The sequence below is a fragment of the Triticum urartu genome, chromosome 5 (genome assembly GCF_003073215.2).
Source record: "Triticum urartu cultivar G1812 chromosome 5, Tu2.1, whole genome shotgun sequence".
Classification (NCBI taxonomy): domain Eukaryota; kingdom Viridiplantae; phylum Streptophyta; class Magnoliopsida; order Poales; family Poaceae; genus Triticum; species Triticum urartu.
The window spans coordinates 8,419,763-8,439,515 of record NC_053026.1 but is presented as its reverse complement, the minus strand read 5'-3'; the positions used below and the strand labels follow the sequence as shown (position 1 = coordinate 8,439,515).

The window sequence follows — 19,753 nt, the reverse complement described above, 5'->3', positions numbered from 1 at the left end:
TTCAACACTAATCCCGAAAGTATAGGGAGTGTGCGATGATGATCATATCAATCTTGGAACCACTTCCAACACACATCGTCACTTCACCCTTAACTAGTCTCTGTTTATTCTGCAACTCCCGTTTCGAGTTACTAATCTTAGCAACTGAACTAGTATCAAATACTGAGGGGTTGCTATAAACACTAGTAAAGTACACATCAATAACATGTATACAAATAACATGCAGAGAAGGGCTTAACTGAAGCTATCAAGTGCTTGTTGGAAGCTGGTGCATACCCAAATGTTTTTGACACGGTAACAATGCTCTCTATCACATATTATTGTGTCTTGCTTGGCAACACATATATGGGTTATGATGTAAAATATGCCTACATGATGCTATTTCCAACAGAAAAATAAAATGCCCTTGTGCCATGTCTTTAACTTGGTCAGGTATGTATAGATGTGACATATTACCACTACATTGACACAGTATGATGGTAGTTAATCAATAATTCAATATGGTCTGCATGGATCGTCTAGAACAGTGCTTATTTCTTAATGTTGAATACTGCTTTTGTAAAGCTTTTCCTGTTCCTCAACAGTTTGGTAGATTGCCAATTGAGTTGGCTGCTGAGTATGGTACACCGGTAGACATTGAGATTCTCTTTCCTTCCACCTCTCCTGTTTCAACTGTGGCAAATTGGAGTGTTGATGGAATCATTAGTCATGTGAAGATGGAAATCAAGCAACTTGAGGTATGTCACCTGCAAATTTTTCTTGCACATATATGGCTGTATTGTCCATGCTAACTCTCTGAACAATGTCAGGGTTAAGTCTGATGTTTAACCAAAACTTCATGTATAAAAAACCGCCCAAATTTAGTTTCCTATTCCTGACTTATTAAACGCGCTTGTGTTTTCTTCCATTTGCATCACTATCTAAGCTATGTTGCTGAAAAATCAATTTATCTAGATGAGGCTTTATTGGAAAACTTGCTTTGCTCAAATGGTACTCTCTCCGTTTTTATTTAGTCTACATATTAGGTTTGACCGAAGTCAAACTTTGCAAAGTTTGACCAAGTTTATAGAAAAATATATAAACATTGACCATAACAAATCTATATGATGTGAAAGTACATTCAATAATGAATCTAGTGGTATTGATTTTTTATTGTATATGTTAATATTTTTGTTTATAAACTTAGTCAAAGTTTACAAAGCTTGACTTTGACCAAAGCTAATATGCGAACTAAATAAAAACGGAGGGAGTAATTGGATTAAATCTGATTTTGTTTTAAAATAACAGGTGAACCAACATTTTTTGAAATAGCTTTCTTACCTCATTCCCTGTCAGCATAGCAAGTGAGAATCGGGACTTTGAAATCATGAATTGATTAACACTGTTCCTTGTATTTGTTTATTTGATCTAAACATCTTGCTAGAGTACTTTTTATCCTTAACACACATCAGACTCAAGTCATTATGAGTTGCCAGGATGACAATTTTGTGGAAAAGAGGATGTATGAGCTGAAAGGCCAAGCGGATGAAACATTTAAGAAGCAGGATTATCTAAATGTATCGGTGCTCTACACACAGGTAGATCTTCAGACTACATTTTTTGTTACAGCCATGAAACATGTTTCTCAGTTACAGTTTATTTTATTTATCATTAACATTAATTCATCTTGGCAACATGTAAATATTGACCAGTCATCAGCATATACACCTGTTGAAAGACGAGTCAATGTGCACATCTCATCGCATTTATGGGGATAAAAAATGATGTTTAGAAAATGATGTTTAAAAAATGAGGATGGAAACACATTCATCTTTGTCTTCCATTTCATAGGGAGGAATTTCAGGTGGGAGTTGCTCTTTTGTCACAGCTTCATTTTTCGTTCCTTGTATGTATAGAACAAATGATAAACTGTTGATCTAAACAGAGCAGCATTTCTGGAATGTGGCAACAGCTATTTTTCACTGTTTTGTTTGCTGCTGCAGGCACTGAAGATGGATAACTTGGATGCCAAGTTGTTGTCAAACAGGAGCCTTTGCTGGCTTCGCATGGGTCCCCCAGGTGAATTTTCATGACGGTACATTAGGAGAGTTGAGACTGACAATTTCGTTTCTCCTTTCATATCTGCTACCATTTGATTCTGACGCTGTGCTTGCCTTCCTTAGGAGTATGACGCAGCTTATTGCTCACTGTCGCGTGCTTTAGAGTTGGACCCAGAAAACGAGGATATTGAGAAATTATTTTGGCAAGAGATCCATCTTTCATCTTGTTTTTTATTTGTCAGCAGCTGCAATTTATAGGCGCTGCCGTAATCGGTAGAGTTGGATCCTTCTTTAACATGGTGTGATCAACTAATGAGTTGGTAGATTTCGATCCTTGTTTTTAACAATGCTGTGACCAACTGATCCATGCAGGAGGCGATGGAACAGAAGTGATCATGCGGACTGCAGAGAGAAGCTGCTCACGCGTGCAGCTCCGTTTTTTCTACTCTCTTTTTTGTGTAATAAAATTCACTTATGATCAGCAAAACATGTTAGTGTCAATGTTATGCGATGCTGTTAGTTCTACCCGTTGTAGAATATTCTCAAGTCCAAATGTTTGAGAGTATATGCTTTCTTTGACTAGCCCTGAACACTAGTACTTGATTTAGCTGATGATGAATGAATCGGGTAACTATATATGCTAGAGTGCAATATTTGACAGCGGATCAATATGTTTTGCATTTCAAGGAACATATGTAGAGATCCTCCTCTCTCTTGCCATATGATATGTCGTAGTTACCATGTACATACAAAGAACAAACAAACAGCTGATGATGAATACGTACAGTAGTATGTTGTAACGACTAGACTATGCTGGATGGTATACCAGCCGGGTTGTCAGGTGCATCAGACATGATCAGTACACTCTGCACTATCTGAAACAAGACTCAGAGCACTACACCGGTTGCCTATATATGTGATGCTCTACTGAAAAAATGTATGTAGGCACCAACAAAGAATCGACTAGGAATCGAATCTGTCCTTGTACAACACGGGTCGATCAACCCAGAGCCTGCCAGGTACCCCTGCGGCACGCCTTGGGGCGGAGAAAACCCTGTCGAGAAACGCCGCCTTGACGGCAGTCGCCTCTCGAGCAGCAACTATGGCGCGCAGTGGCAAGCAGGGCCTGCATGTGCCTTGGCACAACAAAGTAGGAGTGGAATGCGCCGGAGCCGCCATGAAGGGTGCCGATGGCCTGGCCGTCCCGGTTGAGCAACCAGCAGTGCTCCCAACCTGTGCCTCCAAGACCTCCATGTCGTACCCCGCGGGGTTCGCACTGAAGCTGATGTGCCTCGTCTCGCATTGGTGTCCTTGGAGGAAGGCGTGGATCACGTCCTTGGGCCACGCCAGCAGCAGGCACGGACGGGTCGGCTCCAGGACCTCGCTGATCACCAGGGCCGGGTGGTCCTCCAAGCACGGCTCCGTCTGCCCATCCACAATCCTCAACGGGATATCACTGGCGTCGGCCATGAGGATCAAGAGGTCCGTGGTACACTGGATGGCACATGCTTTCCCAGCTGCTCGGCCTCTTGCGATCCAGTTGAGCTCTGCATGGGAGCAGTAGACACTGATTTCGTACAGAGAGTTCACCGTCGCCGTGTCCACCGGGCGCCGGGTGGCGTGGTAGATCATCTCGATTATGTGAGCGCTCGTGTTGATGAGGATCTTTCTCCACACGCCCTGGCCGACGGTCCCGACGGCAAACCCTGTTGCATAGCTCTCGGGGGCAGCCATGGCTTCCGCAAGCTGGACTCCGATCTTGCTTTTTGCCCGCCTCGCCATGTTATTGATTATCACCCTTTGCTGGGGTCCCTTGGGTCTCATCACGACGAAGAATATCGAAGGCTTCGCTGCTAGCACCACAGGGTACCAGTCAGGGGGCGCCGCCATCGCTGCTGCCCGGGTAGACCTGCGTACACAGGAAGGAAGCAGGCAGGCAGAGCATCATAAGTACTATTACATAGGAAATGACACACGTATAGCACTTGAGCAACAACATTTATATATAGTTCATTCAAGAGAGAGAAGCTCTCGCATAAATAGGTTCAGCGCAAGGTTTCAAAATTGAGCCGAGCAACAAATTAATCACACTAAGAAAGCGCATCTACAACCCGAGTGTCAAATCCGTCCCCCTATATGTCCGCGGACAATGAATGGGCAGGCATCCATAGTCCGCGTTTACAACCGGATACATAGTACGAAATCTTCAAATCCAGACTAGTCTCATGCAACGTTAAATTACACCCGTAGTAAAAACACATATGCCATCGGACTACCAAAACTTGACATGTTCTACTAACTAGGAACGAAACGACAATATGAGAAGTTCATCGGGCTGCTGGGACGCCGTCCACCATCGAGCCCCCTGCGTCCACCACCACGGACCACATTCGTGAGGCCCGCCGGCAGCCCGCACGGGCATGCCGGGTCGCCGGCATCACGAACCGCACCACCGTGCCCGCGTCGCCAGCTGCAGCCGGATCCGCGCCCGCGCGCTCGCTCGCCAGTCGCCACCGCACGCAGCACCTCCGCCACCCAATGACGAAGAAATCGAAGCAATTTCTTGCTTGAATCCCAACGAATTTATGCAGAAAAGAAGGCGGTGATCATTCAAGAAAACCTAGCTGATATCTCGTTTCATCAAGAACCCGATCGACGAGTTCCGTGAGGAGGAACGGACAGGTCAAGAAACCGACGGAATGATGAAGAAACCTAACACGGAATTGTTGAGCGAGGTATCGCTTCTAGCAGTAAGAAGGAACGAACCCATTTGGGATCAAGAACTGGTTGCTAGCAGAAATCAAAAGAAAAGCAAAGGGCATGGCAATCAATCGATTCAGCCGAAGAACCGGCACCCGATCAAGAGAGAGGAATTGGAGCGGACATCACGTACCTGATGAGCTCTCGATTCGGCCAAGCGGGAGCTCCGGATTCCCCCTTGGGGCGCGTGATTCTGCTAGCTTCTTCCTCCCCCCGCCTGCACCTTGCGCCCCCCAGCAGCTATCCGTTTCTGCGCGGCTGGACTGAAAAATTGAACTGCCCCACCGCATGACAGACAGTTGGTTATATAGCCCACGGGCCTCGGGTCCTTCCGGGCCCATCCAAACAACGCGTCCCGGCCCAGCCCAATCCAGCGATCTGCTTCTTCTTCTTCTTCCCCCCACCCCATCCCACCCCACCCCGAGGTCGGCGGCGCGGCGGCCGCAGTCACGACCGGCGTCCAGTCAGTGCCGCTGACGGCAGCGGCGAGAAGCGGCCTCGCCTCCGCGCTCCACCCGGAGGACGGTGCCACGGCCGAAGCAGCCCCCATGGCCACCCCCGGCCCCACCACGACCAGGTGGGCCCAGGGAATGGCCGCTGACGGAGGAGCTGTGGCCGCGGTGCGCCAGCGCAGAAACCCCATCTCCGTTGAGCGGACTGTGGTTCAGGTAAAAAGAAATCACTAGTACAATACTTGGTTTTGCTCTCTCTTATAGTCTTATTCAGCGATTTTCAGGTCGGCGACGACCCGACCGAAAGTTGGGTTTCCATACCAGATCCACACAAGGGCATAACCAGTGCTGTACAAACTGGGCGGCAAGAGCAGACTGTGCAAGACGCATTTATGCCAATTGGAGCAAGACCTGCAGAGACAAGGCGGAATGGCTGGAGAATTTCTGCACAGGCACCATGTACATAGGATGTTGCTCAACTACACTACCACAAGGACAAGGCAAAGCTAGCTCAAAAGACACTGATGGTGCTGCTGAGCCAGTCATGAGGACTGCTGATCCAGTGCATTGGTGCAAAGCTTGGTTCAGGTTAGGATCCACCTGTGATTCAGTAGCTAAAATATGTTAGCAATACACTAGTATATCTCTATTTGGTGGCCATGGTTCCTCTCCTAGATCTCGGATTCGAACTACAATGTGTAAGAAGGAAGAGATACAAGCAGACGGCTCCTGCCATGCCAACTAGTACTGCAGTAGTTCAACTCGTCTGTACCGTTTGCATCCATTGGTTCGTCGTCTGTACCGTTTGCATCAGACTGATTCTGTTGAAGATTTGCATACTTGAATTCTCTGCTTTGATGGATCAGCTTGCTGCATATGAGCCTAATCCTGACATGATGCATTACACCACTAGTTTCATCCATGGTTTAAAGCCTGCTGTTCGTGTTATTATGGCTGTTCAGCGGCCTCCAGACCTCGACACGGCGTACTGTATTGCATCTGTGCAGGAGGTGGTCGGAGAGGGAGACACCGAGATCAATTCTTCCGGATACAGTACAAGACCCAGCTCGTCTGCACCCAGTCGCACATGCCGATCCAAGTTACACTGATGATACTCGTGACACTGTTCATGACAATCCTTCGAAGCCAGCTCAACCTGAAGATAAATTGGCTACTCTGAAGGCGTATCGTCGAGCCAAAGGTTTATGCTACATTTGTGGCGAGCGATGGAGCATAGATCACAAGTGTAGTACAACAGTTCAGTTGCATTTGGTCCATGAGATGCTGGAGTTTTGTGATCTTACTTCGCTAGATTCTGATGATAGCGATGATGATCTCATGGTATTATCCACTGAAGCACAGACAGATTCTTCTGAACCAAGTGCTATTAAACTCACTTGTCAACTGCAAGGGCATTGGATGGTATTTCTTCTTGATTCTGGTAGTTCCCATTCCTTCTCGAGCACAAGAGTGGCTGTGTCGGTGGATGGGCATTAGCCATTACGGAACACACAAAAAGTCAGGATTGCCGGGGGAGGACATCTGGAATGTATGCAACATATACCTCGCTGTTCTTGGTCAGCAGCTGGACACAAATTCTAATCAGATTTCAAAATCCTTCCGTTGAAGCACTATGATGGCATTATTGGTATGGACTGGCTGGCGGCAAGAGGCACTATGCAGATTAACTGGGAACAGAAGTGGCTTACTTTCGATCATTCGGGTCAGAGAATTTTGCTTCATGGACATCCACCTGCTGAGTTTGAGTTAACCGTGGTGGAGTTGCAGTAGTACAAGGCCAAGATTCAGTGGCAGTGCCTATAGAAATTCAGTCTATGCTTGATGAGTTTTGTGAAGTTTTCTCTGCACCAACTCAACTACCACCGCGAAGAACTTGTGATCACAAAGTTCCTTTGATCACTGGAGCTCAACCAGTCAATGTCAGGCCCTATGTTACTCTCCTGAGCTGAAAACGGAAATTGAGAAACAAATTGATGAGATGCTTCCCTCTGGAGTGATTAAGCCCAGCACCAGTCCTTTCGCTTCGCCTATCATCATGGTGCGCAAGAAGGAGGGTTCCTGGCGCCTCTGTGTCGACTACAGGCAGTTGAATTTGCTCACTATGAAGACAAAGTATCCCTTGCCTGTTATTGACGAACTGCTTGATGAACTCGTGGGTGCCTCTTGGTTTACCAAGCTGGACCTGCGCGTAGGGTATCATCGAATTCGATTAGCTCCTGGTGAGGAATTCAAATCGGCTTTCCATACCCACAATGGCCACTTTGAGTTTTCCGTCCTGGCATTTGGTCTCACGGGTGGGCCTGCTACTTTCCAATCTGCGACGAATGTTGACCTGTCACCTGTTAGTCGTCACTGTGCAGTGGTGTTCTTTGATGATATTTTGGTTTTCAGTAAAACCTTTGAGGATCATGTGCAGCATCTCCGTCAAGTACTTCAGATCTTGCAGGACAAACAGTGGAAAGTGAAAGCATCTAAATGCTCTTTTGCGCAGCGATCTGTGGCCTATCTAGGGTATGTGGTCTGAAGAAGGTGTTGATACTGACCCACAGAAAGTTTCAGATGTTCAAACTTGTCCTGTTCCTACCACAGTCAAAGATTTGTGAGGATTTCTGGGATTATCTGGTTACTACCGCAAATTTGTGCGTCAATATGGGGTCATTAGTCAGCCACTTACTCATTTGCTCCGGAAGCAAGTACCGTTTGTCTGGACATCTGAAACCCAAAAGGCTTTTGATACACTGAAACAAGCACTTGTCAGCGCCCCTGTGTTAGCTCTTCCTGATTTCATTCTTCAGTTTGTGATTGAGACAGATGCAAGTGACTTAGGTGTGGGTGCAGTACTCATGCAGAAAGGGCATCCGTTGGCTTATGTCAGAAAAGGCCTTGGGCCACGTACCAGAGGACTATCCACTTACGAAAAAGAGTACATGGCAATATTATTAGCAATTGAGCAGTGGCGTGCATACTTGCAATATGCTGAATTCTTGATCCTTACTGATCATTGCAGTTTGGCACATTTGGGTGATCAGCGTTTGCACACTCCTTGGCAGCAAAAAGTGTTCACTAAGTTACTTGGATTGCAATTTCAGGTTAAGTATAAGAAGGGAATTCATAACAGAGCCGCGGATGCCTTATCTCAGCGACCTGCCCCTGATAGTTGTTTGCTCACTGTCAGTCAGGATCGCCCTACATGGATGTTGGATATTGTGGAGGCCTATACAGCCGATCCAGTTGCTCAAGAATTGCTCGCTTGGCTCTCTCTGTTCTGGCTGAAGATCACTATTCTTTGCGTGATGGCTTGATTCGCTACAAGGATCGTATCTGGATTCCCAAATAACATTCCTATGCGTACCAAAATCTTGGAAGTTCTTCATGACTCACCCCTCGGAGGCCACTCTGGTATTCCAGTTACATTGCGAAGAATTAAGCAGAATTTCTATTGGAAAGGGATACGGGCTTCAGTGCATCAGTATGCGCAAGAGTGCACTGTCTGTCAGCGTGCTAACTGCTAAGCCTGACAGAGCTAAATATCCTGGCCTACTGGCACCTCTGCCTGTTCCTTCACAGTATTGGCAAATGCTCACTATGGATTTTGTCGAAGGTTTGCCTCGTTCTGGCCGTTTCAATTGTGTCATGGTGGGAGTTGACAAACTATCTCGTTATGCCCATTTTATTGGTCTTTCCCATCCATTCACTGTCTCTGTGGCAGCCACAACTTTCATGGATAATGTGCATAAGCTACATGGGATGCCAGAGTCCATTGTGTCTGATCGAGATCGCGTGTTCACCAGCCACTTCTCTCACTGGAGTTAAGCTTCGTATGAGTTCTTCGCAGCACCCCCAAACAGATGAACTTCTGAACGTGTGAATCAATGTTTGGAAGGTTACTTGCGGTGTTTTACGCATGCTTGTCCTGTCAAATAGGCCCAATGGCTATCACTGGCAGAATTTTGGTATAATACCAGTTTGCATTCTGCTCTGGATGGTAAATCTCCGTTCGAGGTTCTGTATGGACATACGGCACGGCACTTTGGCAGTACTACAGCCGATGCATGTTCTGTGCCTGAAGTGGATGAATGGCTTAAAGAGAGAGCACTGACATTATGTTTGTTGCAGCAGCATTTGGAACCCATCAAGCTTCATATGAAGAACCAGGCTGATAAAAAAGAAGATCTGATCGTGTCTTTCAGGTTGGTGACCACGTGTTCCTGAAACTCCAGCCATATATACAATCTTCAGTGGCTCCGCGAGCGCATCATAAACTGTTGTTCAAGTATTATGGCTCAAGTTCTGGAGCGCATTGGCGATGTTGCCTACCGTCTCCTACTGCCTCCAGGTTCGCACATCCATCCTGTAATCCATGTTTCCCAGTTGAAGAAAGCTTTGGGAGAACAGTATAAGGTGGAAGCCGAGCTACCTCCTGCTAGTGCTGCTCTTGCTGTTCCTGTGAAAGTATTGCAGCACCGTTTCCGACAGGAAGGCCACTCTGCTGTACCGCAAGGGCTGATACAGTGGTCAGGGCAATCTGAAGCTTTGGCGACCTGGGAGGATCTTGACGAATTAAAGTAACGGTTTCCGCGAGCAACAGCTTGGGGACAAGCTGTACTTCAAGGGAGTGAGAATTTTAGCAGCCGGTCCACCAAGTCCACTACAAGAGACGACACAAGCCAAGTCAGCGACGACTACGTCAACCCTTCGAGCTCCGTCGCTGACAGTGGACCAAGCAAGAGGATTCGGCACCCGTCCACTCGCTACGCAGGCAAGGAGTGGGCCACAGGCTCTGTTAAACAGGGAAGGAAATTGTCATTAGAGACTTGGCTAGTTGGCACGGCAGGAGTCGTCTGCTTGTATCTCTTCCTCCTCTCTCAATTCTTATCCATTGTAATTCGAATTCGAGATCCAGGAGAGGAACCATGACCACCAAATAGAGATATACTAGTGTACTGCTAACATAACAATATTTCTGAATCTATCAAGAACTGGATAGTGGGAGCTAGATATATACCTGCCAATCAACAGCATGCTTGAAGCGATTAGAAGATATTAGAAGAAAGATGATGGTTAGGATTTAACAACAAACATCAAAGTGTGTGAGATGGAATTTGCCCAAATATTTTCAACAAAATTAGACTTGGGTCACAGTATGGTACTAACTGTCATGCGGTGGGGAACGGGAAAGATGGATATAAGGTTAGGTTAAATACTTTGGACATGGCTACGTTGTCAATCTCATACTCCCTCCATTCCTAAATATAAGTCCTTTTTAGAGATTTCAACATGAACTACATACGGAGCAAAACTCTAAAATATATCTATATACATCCGTATGTAGTCCATGTTGAAATCTCTAAAAAGGACTTATATTTAGGAACGGAGAGAGTACAATAGACTTGCAGTTGTAGATACTCACAACTTTCTGGGCTGCCGTGTCCTCATGCATCGTCCTGCATATTTTACAGTGGTCAAAGTGTGCACATACATTGAGGAACGCTACACTACAGAGGGCTTGAAAAAAATCATGGTCATTTGATTCATTGCTTGGAGCCAATCGAGGGCATGCCTAGTTGCATGGCCTATCTCTGCTAGACCATGGGCACTTCCACCTATGTGTGATGTCATGCCTGGTAAGCCTAGTGGGGAGGGAGGAGGGAACCACATGAAAAACCAAATCTCAAAAGCTTCAAAGATATCAAAGGACTAACACAAAGATAAGATGCAGTGCTAGCACAATAAGAAGACTTTTGAGAGAGAGATGACAGCAGCAACAACGACTATGGCGGAACCATCAGCTCATGTTGCACATGACAAAGCTATGGTACACAACCTTCTATATGAATCTCTTTATTTGTCGAAACTTTTGAATTTTTCATGCTCATTGATTGTTACAAATTTGTAGCATTTGATTCTTCGCCAGAAGTTGAAGATGGCAGTAGCAAGTGCCAAAATGTTTCAACTTGGTCCTACTTCTACCAACTTCAGTACCGAGGATCGTGTGGTGTGGGAAAGCTAGTGCAAGAGAATGTGGTCTGGGGTCAAGCAAAAAGATTAAGAAGAAGCCTCTGCCCCTGCTGTTGCTAAAAGATCAAGGAGTAGAAGAACAAGACGAATAAGCAACTGCAAGCGTATCTCCTTTCCCCCCCAATGTTTGTTGATGCCAGACTTGCATGCCTGCCAGTACTTCAATTTGAAGTGTTAATTCCAGTCCAGACTACCAAGGGCTGCTTGTATGACTTGAATTTCAATGCTAGACTTTATATGGCTGCTTGATATACCTACTAATGACATAGCTGTGTCGATGCTTTCTGAGGGCTGTCGATTCCTGTGAAATACTGTATACCATTACCAATTATGGCTGGAGACATAGCTGTACCATGCTGGTTCATCTTGATTTCCATGCTGCAGACATACTGTTCAATTTCAGTTCTAAAAACCCACGTATCAGTTGAATTATGAAAGCGCACATTTCACTTCAATTCTAGAAGGGAGAAGTAACACACAACTGGACAGTATGTACAAGTTGACTGCTCTAGTATGTTCCATTATGATTTTTTACTAAGAAATATCTCATGGCCTCCAGCCATGTCTCGGAATCCAGGCTCACCATCACTTTCATATAAGTAGCCGGCTCGTTGCTTTCTAACAACAACACATCGCGCACACTACACAATCTTTCTGACCTTCGTGGAATCGGTGCCGACTCCACTATGGGTTCTTGACTGACTCCCGACCGAGAAACTCTTTCTTAGGGAAACCCCGTTCCGAGCAATAAACACATTGTTCTCTTTCCGATTGTAGAAGTTGTATCCCAAGGTTTCCCTTGGATATCCCATGAATGTGCATATGCCCGAGCTGGGTGTAAGCTTGTACGACATTAGTTGCTTGACAAAGGCTTCACAACCCCAAATCCTTAGAGAAGACAATCTGGGATTCTTCCTAGTCCATATCTCATATGGTGTCTTATCTGAATGTGATGGTATTCTATTAAGTGTGAAGCTGCAGTTTCTAGAGCATATCCCGAAAATGAGAAGGCCAAATCCGACTGCTCATCATCGACCGAACCATGTCGAGCAAGGTCCGATTCCTCCGTTCCGACACGCTGTTTCTCTACGGCGTACCCAGAGGTGTAGGTTGTGGAATAATTCCTTCGCTCTTCGGATGATCATCAAACTCTTGGCTCATACACGTGCCTTATCGATTTGATCGTAGAAGCTTTATAGTCTTGCCGAGCTGATTTTCAACCTCGTACTAAAGCCCTTTGAACTTTTCAAAAGTTTTCAACTTGTGCCTCATCAAGTAGGTATATCCATATCTTCTCAGGTCGTCGGTAAAAGTCACGAAGTAGTGATAGCCACCTCTTGCCGATGTGCTCATTGAACCACACGCGTCGCTGTGTACCGGTTCCAATAGCTCAGACGCCCTCTCGCAACTCTCTACAAAAGGGGACTTAGTCATCTTGCCCAGCAGATATGATTTGCATGTCTTGAACGACTTGAAGTCAGACGAATTTGGGAGTCCATCATCATGGAGCTTCTTCATGTGTTTCAGACTAATCGTCCAAGCCGGAAATGCCAGAAGTAGTTCGGATTTATCGCATTAGGCTTATACCTCTTGACATTTATGTTATAGACTGATTCTGTTTCCAGATTCAAAATAAAGGGCCCGTTCACAATGATGCATAGCCATGGAACATTCCTTTCAAAAATATCGAACAACCATTGTCCTTTATACCAAATTCATATCCATGTCTCATTAAGCATGAGGCATAAATAATGTTACGACTAAGTGCTGGAATATAATAGCAATTAGCTAATTCCAAAATGAATTTGGAAGGAAGTTGAAGTGCCAACCTCCAACACACACTAGTGCATAACCGGGTTTTAGCACCGGTTCGTAAGGGCCTTTAGTGCCGGTTAACAAGCACTAAAGGGTGGGAACTAAAGGTCCCCCCTTTAGTACCGGTTCAGAACGAGCCGCCACTAAAGGGCCACCAGATGGCACGAGCCAGGGCCGGGGGCGGGGAGACCTTTAGTACCGGTTTGTAACACCAACCGGTACTAAAGGTTGGGGGTTTTGGTTTTATTTTTTATTTTTCCTTTAATTTTGTGTGTTCCATTTAATTTAGAGATTGTTTTTACATTATAACGAGTTGTCAAATCACTAGGTGATAGTACCGCGAATTGTTTTGAAGTGGATATGGATCGTCCTAATAAGTGATCAAGTAATATGGATATGGCATATTACTTGATCACTTAGCTAGGATCCAGCATATCCAGTTGAAACTAATCTGCGGTTTCTTTCATAAATGATATAATAACTCATCATCATCATCATCATCATCATCATCATCATCATCATATTAATATAAAAACTAGCATAGCATCAGCAAGAAGCCATGTTCATGAAGCTAAGCATGGCAATAGCAAATTCATAGCATGCATGGATCACTAACAACAACCATGGCAAAATTGAATAACATGTAAACAATCTGCCAGGAACATTTTATATCAAAAGTAGAGCAAGATTAAGACATGCTAGAGCACTCTATAAATGCAAATAGAGGCATGGATGGATAGAGCATAACCATATGTCCAAAACATCCTTACTGAACATACTCAAAAGAGACATGGATCTCACTGTAGCAACATGAATACATGGCATGAAAATAACAGCAGAACAAAGACTTAGTAAAATCTTGTATCATATCATCACGAACAACACTAGCTAGCTAATACTCATCATAGTCGTCATTACCACCAATATAAGTAAAGGTCGATATCATTGAGTTCAACATGCATGGTCATGAGATTATAAAGCGTTCATAAGACCACAAAAGCAAATCACTTTGAGATTAGGTTCAGAACGAAGAACACGGACATGAGAGGACAAGTACTAAGAGCATGAACTAGCTAATCACTCGTGTTGCTCTCTCTCTCTCTCTCAGGAAAAATAGCATAGAACATGTGTAGCTCTCCTGGTTCATCATATTGAAGCATGCAAATGAACTTGTCTCCTAATCATGGGCTGCGCTTCTCATTGCTGCCCCCTAGTACTTCTCTGCGATCCTTCACAATTTTTCTCCAGTCTTTCACTATTAAGCATTCCTCAGTTTTAGAAATCCTAAATGCACTCATGTGCAATGTAGGATGTCTTGGCCGTAAGCTAACCATTGACATGCGACCTTTAGTACCGATCCACTGAGACACAACTATCATCGAGAGTCCCTATTGAAGAACATCGTATAGTATAACATACTTAGCAATGAATTTAGCTTGAAAAATAATGTATACAAAAGATGCACAGAGGACAAATAGTAAAAATCTTACCATCTTGCCTAAATAGATGTGACGTAGTTCAATACAAACACTATTGGTCGCACATTTTGAGTACTAAGATTTTCAAATTCAGGAAAATAATTTCTCTTGACAGCATCAAGATCTTCAAGCCATGAAAAATAATGACTTATATCCTCGTAGTTTAGTTCAGCCCCGGGACAATGGACGACCATGTCTACCAAGCGCCAGACATGTTTGCTTGAATGGAAATAAGCTGTCAATAGAAATTAGTTGTCAACTATTTTTGAATAAACAATATCAAAGACATAAATATGGTTGAGAAACTCACATAATGGTAGAACTGGAGGCGTTTGCACATCGACCCAAATGTCTCTATTACCTTCAATATCATCTTCCGGACGAATATCAAAGGTGATAACCATATGAGGCTCAAATGCATAAGCCTTGCATAGTGCTTGCCAAGTTTTGCATTCAAAATAGGTGTAGGTGTCTGCATTGTTTAATTTGACGTCAAAGGTATAACCATGCTCGGTCTTCAAGTAAACTCTCTTTACCTCCATAATTTTGTTAGGACTGAAACCTATCTTATCCAAGTCAAAAATTCTTGCGTGGCAGGGGATACGCTAGCAGAATAGTGAAAAATTAAAATTAGAAGTTGAAGCAAATGAAGCATAAGTCATACTTAATTACGAAAAAAGACTTATCGTTGTGACTTATTGTATCCACTTCGAAGGTCTCATCCAGCTTGATGCTGAAGCGCCTATCATCAACTAGGAAATTTCTGTCGCACATGTCACGCTCGTCTTCGCAGTATTCGCACATAACGAAATCGTTTTCGTCGTCAGACGACATTTCCTATGTTCATAGTTGAAACATTACTTGATAAACACTTACTAGTTCTATTAATTCAACTAATTCAACTAGCTAGTTCTATTAATTCAACTAATTCAACTAAGCACTTACTAAAAATAAACTAGTTCTATTAATTTTCTTACTAAAAATAATCATATACCTAAATTTTAATTAGATGATCAAATCTCATATACCTAAATTTAATATATCTAATTCATCTAACGTTAATATATCTAATTCATCTATAACTAAAAGTATAAAAAACTAACTCATCTAACATTAATATCTAGCTAATTCATCTAATTCATCTAACATATGACAATCTAAGATATATTTATACCTAATTCGTCTAACATTTGACATTAATATCTAACATTTCTATATATAATCATCTAACAATTGACATTAGTCTAACATTTATATAAACTAAAACTATAAAAAACTGAAAACAGAAAAAATCATTAAGAAAAATATGTCTCTGTTTGTGTGTGTGTGTGTGAGGCCGGCGGCCGGCAGGGCCGCTGTGCTGTCGATCTTACAGTGGGGCAACGGCCGGCGATGCGAGGCGACAGGGGGCGGCGACGTACGGCCGGGGACGGGGGCCCGGGGGGGGGGGGGGGGGGGGGGGGGGGGGGGGGCGCTGGCATGCGCGACCCGAAGTACGACGGGGAAGGCGCGCGCGGCGACGAGGGCGGGACGGGCGCGCGCGACGGGGGCATTGTCGTCGACGGGGACGGGGACGGGGACGGGTGTGCGCGACGGGGACAGGCCGGCGCGAAGAAGAAGAAACTAACTGAAATTTTCGTAAGTGTTGTATATATAGGAGAGATCTTTAGTACCGGTTGGAGCCACCAACCGGTACTTAAGGTCAAATTTGGCAGGCCGAGCGGCGGGAAGCGAACCCTCTTTAGTACCGGGTGATGGCTCCACCCGGTACTAAAGACCCGCCCTTTAGTACCCGTTGGAGCCATAAACCGGTACTAAAGAGAGTGCGCTCCCATCCCGCGGTGCACAAAGTTTAGTCCCACCTCGCCGAGCGATGGGCAACCGCACTGATTTATAAACCCAGCTGCGGCTGCTCCTTCGAGCTCCTCTCTAAAGCAGGCTTCTGGGCCTAACTTTACCGTGCTGCCCTATTAGCCTGCTGGACCTTATGGGCCTGCATAACCACGCCCAAGGCCGAGTAGGCCCACTGGGCAGCGCGCAAATATTTTTTATATAGTTTTTTCTTTTCTACTTTATTTATTTTCTTTTATTTATCTTTGAGTAGGTTTTTTTTGCTGTATTTGTAGTTTCTTTGTGAATATTTTGCTTTAGGTACAAAAAATTTGAATAGTTTAAATCTGAATTATTTGAAATTTGTATGAATCACTAGTTTGTGAATAACTTAACTTTAAAAATAGATTTTTCAGTGATTCTTTTTTCTTATGTTTAATATTAGTGTGTTTTATCATTATATTCAAATTGGTAATACGTCTCGAGTTGTAATAAGTTACTAAAATTTTGAAGTGCCGGTGTAACAGATGAGATTTCGTCCAAAACCCTGATACTTCGAAAGAGATTGTCCAGTTTGTACACGAAGTGCATCCAGTTTTTGCCATAACCCTCTCTACTTTTTTGCACATGCTATGTGGGGGTGAAATGATGATACTATGCCAAGTTTCAACCTTTTTAGAGTTCATTTTGTAGTGCTTTTCAATTTCACGGTTATTTAGCTATCTCAACAAATCAGTAAATGATTGAAAAATAGCAAATTATGTCAGAAAGGGTTGAAAGTTGATAACGTGGCTTTGAATGGTGCATATTGAACGCAAAAAAGTCCGGAGTTGTAATAAGTTATTAAATTTTTGAAGTGCCGGTGTAACAGATGAGTTTTCGTCCGAAACCCTAATACTTCGAAAGAGATTCTCCAGTTTGTACACGAAGTGCATCGAGTTTTTGCCGTAACCCTCTCTACTTTTTTGCACATGCTATGTGGGTGAAATGATGATACCATGCCAAGTTTCAACCTTTTCAGAGTTCATTTTGTAATGCTTTTCAATTTCACAGTCATTTAGCTCTCTAAACAAATCAGTAAATGAATGAAAATAGCAAATTATGTCAGAAATGGTTGAAAGTTGATGACGTGGCTTTGAATGGTGCATACTGAACTCAAAAAAAGTCCGGAGTTGTAATAAGTTATTAAAATTTTGAAGTGCCGGTGTAACAGATGAGTGTTCGTCCGAAACCTTGATACTTCGAAAGAGATTGTCCAGTTTGTACACGAAGTGCATCCAGTTTTTTGCCGTAACCCTCTCTACTTTTTTGCACATGCTATGTAGGTGAGATGATGATACCATGCCAAGTTTCAACCTTTTCAGAGTTCATTTTGTAGTGCTTTTCAATTTCACGGTCATTTAGCTCCCTAAACAAATCAGTAAATGAATAAAAATAGCAAATTATGTCAGAAAGGGTTGAAAGTTGATGACGTGGCTTTAATGGTGCATACTGAACGCAAAAAGTCCAAAGTTGTAATAAGTTATTAAAAATAAAAGAGAGGCGCAATGCTCACCTGCACGTTGCATAGCTTTAGGCCTTGAGAAACTACACATAGCTCCATGCAGTCTACACCATTTCAAGGCCTGAAGCTAAGCAACGCGTAGGTGAGCATTGCGCCTCTCCTTCATCGTCTCTGCACTCAGGGCTTATAAACTGCTACGAGTGCCTCTCGCTTGGCGAGGTGCGACTAAAAAATAGCTGCAGAAAGAATCAACTAAAAAACTCTCATACCAGTTCATGCCACGAACCGGTACTAAAGGTGCTCGTGGGGCCCCAGCCTTAGAACCGGTACTAAATGAAATGCCTTTGTAACAGATGAGTTTCCGTCTAAAACCTTGATACTTCGAATTGTGTAAACATGTAAAAATATACATAAAAAATACATTGATTAGTACCTCCTTTCAGCCAAAACGCGCTACTGCTATGTGTAAACATGTAAAAATATACCCCCTCTGTAAAGAAATATAAGAGCATTTAGATTACTAAAATAGTGATCTAAAGGCTCTTATATTTCTTTACGGAGAAATACATAAAAAATACATTGATGATCAATGATCTTTTTGTGTACATTCTGAATTTTCAATATGAGCCTTCTCACCGGGTTAGAAACCGGAGAAGACTCATATTGTGGCCACAAATTCTACACATAGAGTTCAATGAAGACCAAGTGGTTGTGATAGTTTGAGAAGTAACATATTTAAGGTGGTAAAAACCCTATTAGCGGAGCGAGGTGAGACTAAAAAACCGCTGTAGAAAGGATCAACTAAAAACCTCTAGTACCGGTTTATGGCATGAACCGTTACTAATGGTGCGGGTGGCGCCCCAGCCTGACCACGGCGTGCCACAGCCTCTTTAGTACCAGTTCGTGGAACGAACCGGTACTAAAGGTTCACCACGAACCAGTACTAATGAGCTCCGCCCGCCTAGCCCACATTAGTGCCGGTTCAGTTACAAACCGGGACTAATGTGCTTCACATTAGGCCCTTTTTCTACTAGTGGCAACAACTCTTGCTTTGTAGTCGACTCGGATATCGACCTCCCTTCACCCGGTTGGCCTAGCTAGTTCTTACCATCGCATGCATTGATATGCGTGTATGAACAACCGATTTGGTAGCAAATACCCAAGAGCTATTAGGTATGTCAAGGTAAATATCTATAACATATATACAACAAGTGCACCTTTGGTGGAAGTCAAACTTCCACCACCCTTCTTGTCCTTCTCGGCAAGAAACTTGCTGTAATTCCTTGTCCATTGAATGGGTTCCTTGTAATCAAAGCAAACGTTCTTCGAGTCCGGTCTTGAATTAAGCTCAGTGACGGAGGTCGGAACTCCTAGTAGAACGATGGAATCACACACTGATTATCATTGATGCCCACAAAGGGGATAATATACAAGTACAGAGAGGTTAACGACCGAGCTACATACAAGGACATGCACAACATGCTAGCGGGAGTGGAGCATGTACCGTGCGTAATGTACGTGGGACTCGGTCTATAACGCCCCGAGACCGATGTGCCAGGTGTCCTCCAGTTATTCGCTGCTGTTTCCTTGTCATTGCTTGCGTGTCATGCATTGCATATCATGTCATCATGTGCTTTTCATTTGCATATATGTTCGTCTCATGCATCCGAGCATTTTCCCCGTTGTCCGTTTTGCATTCCGGCGCTCCTATCTCCTCCGGTGGTCATTTCTACCTTTCTTTCGTGTGTGGGGATTAAACATTTCCGGATTGGACCGAGACTTGCCAAGCGGCCTTGGTTTACTACCGGTAGACCGCCTGTCAAGTTTCGTACCATT

General features: G+C 44.0%; 1 protein-coding gene and 1 long non-coding RNA gene across 2 annotated transcripts; both read left to right on the top strand.

Annotated features, from left to right (window-relative positions):
• The first annotated feature begins 221 nt into the window (after positions 1-221).
• On the top strand, positions 222-2,731 carry LOC125555417. Its single transcript, XR_007304698.1, has 6 exons — positions 222-294; positions 585-737; positions 1,476-1,577; positions 1,983-2,058; positions 2,163-2,312; positions 2,412-2,731. It is a non-coding gene; the product is annotated as an uncharacterized LOC125555417 (long non-coding RNA).
• Positions 2,732-4,738: 2,007 nt separating this feature from the next.
• Positions 4,739-11,678, top strand: LOC125506606. Its single transcript, XM_048671399.1, has 5 exons — positions 4,739-4,774; positions 5,111-5,467; positions 5,526-5,839; positions 10,732-11,087; positions 11,169-11,678. Exons 1-4 carry the CDS (start codon positions 4,739-4,741, stop codon positions 10,754-10,756), a joined length of 732 nt encoding a protein of 243 aa, XP_048527356.1. The 3' UTR covers positions 10,757-11,087; positions 11,169-11,678.
• Positions 11,679-19,753: the final 8,075 nt, after the last annotated feature.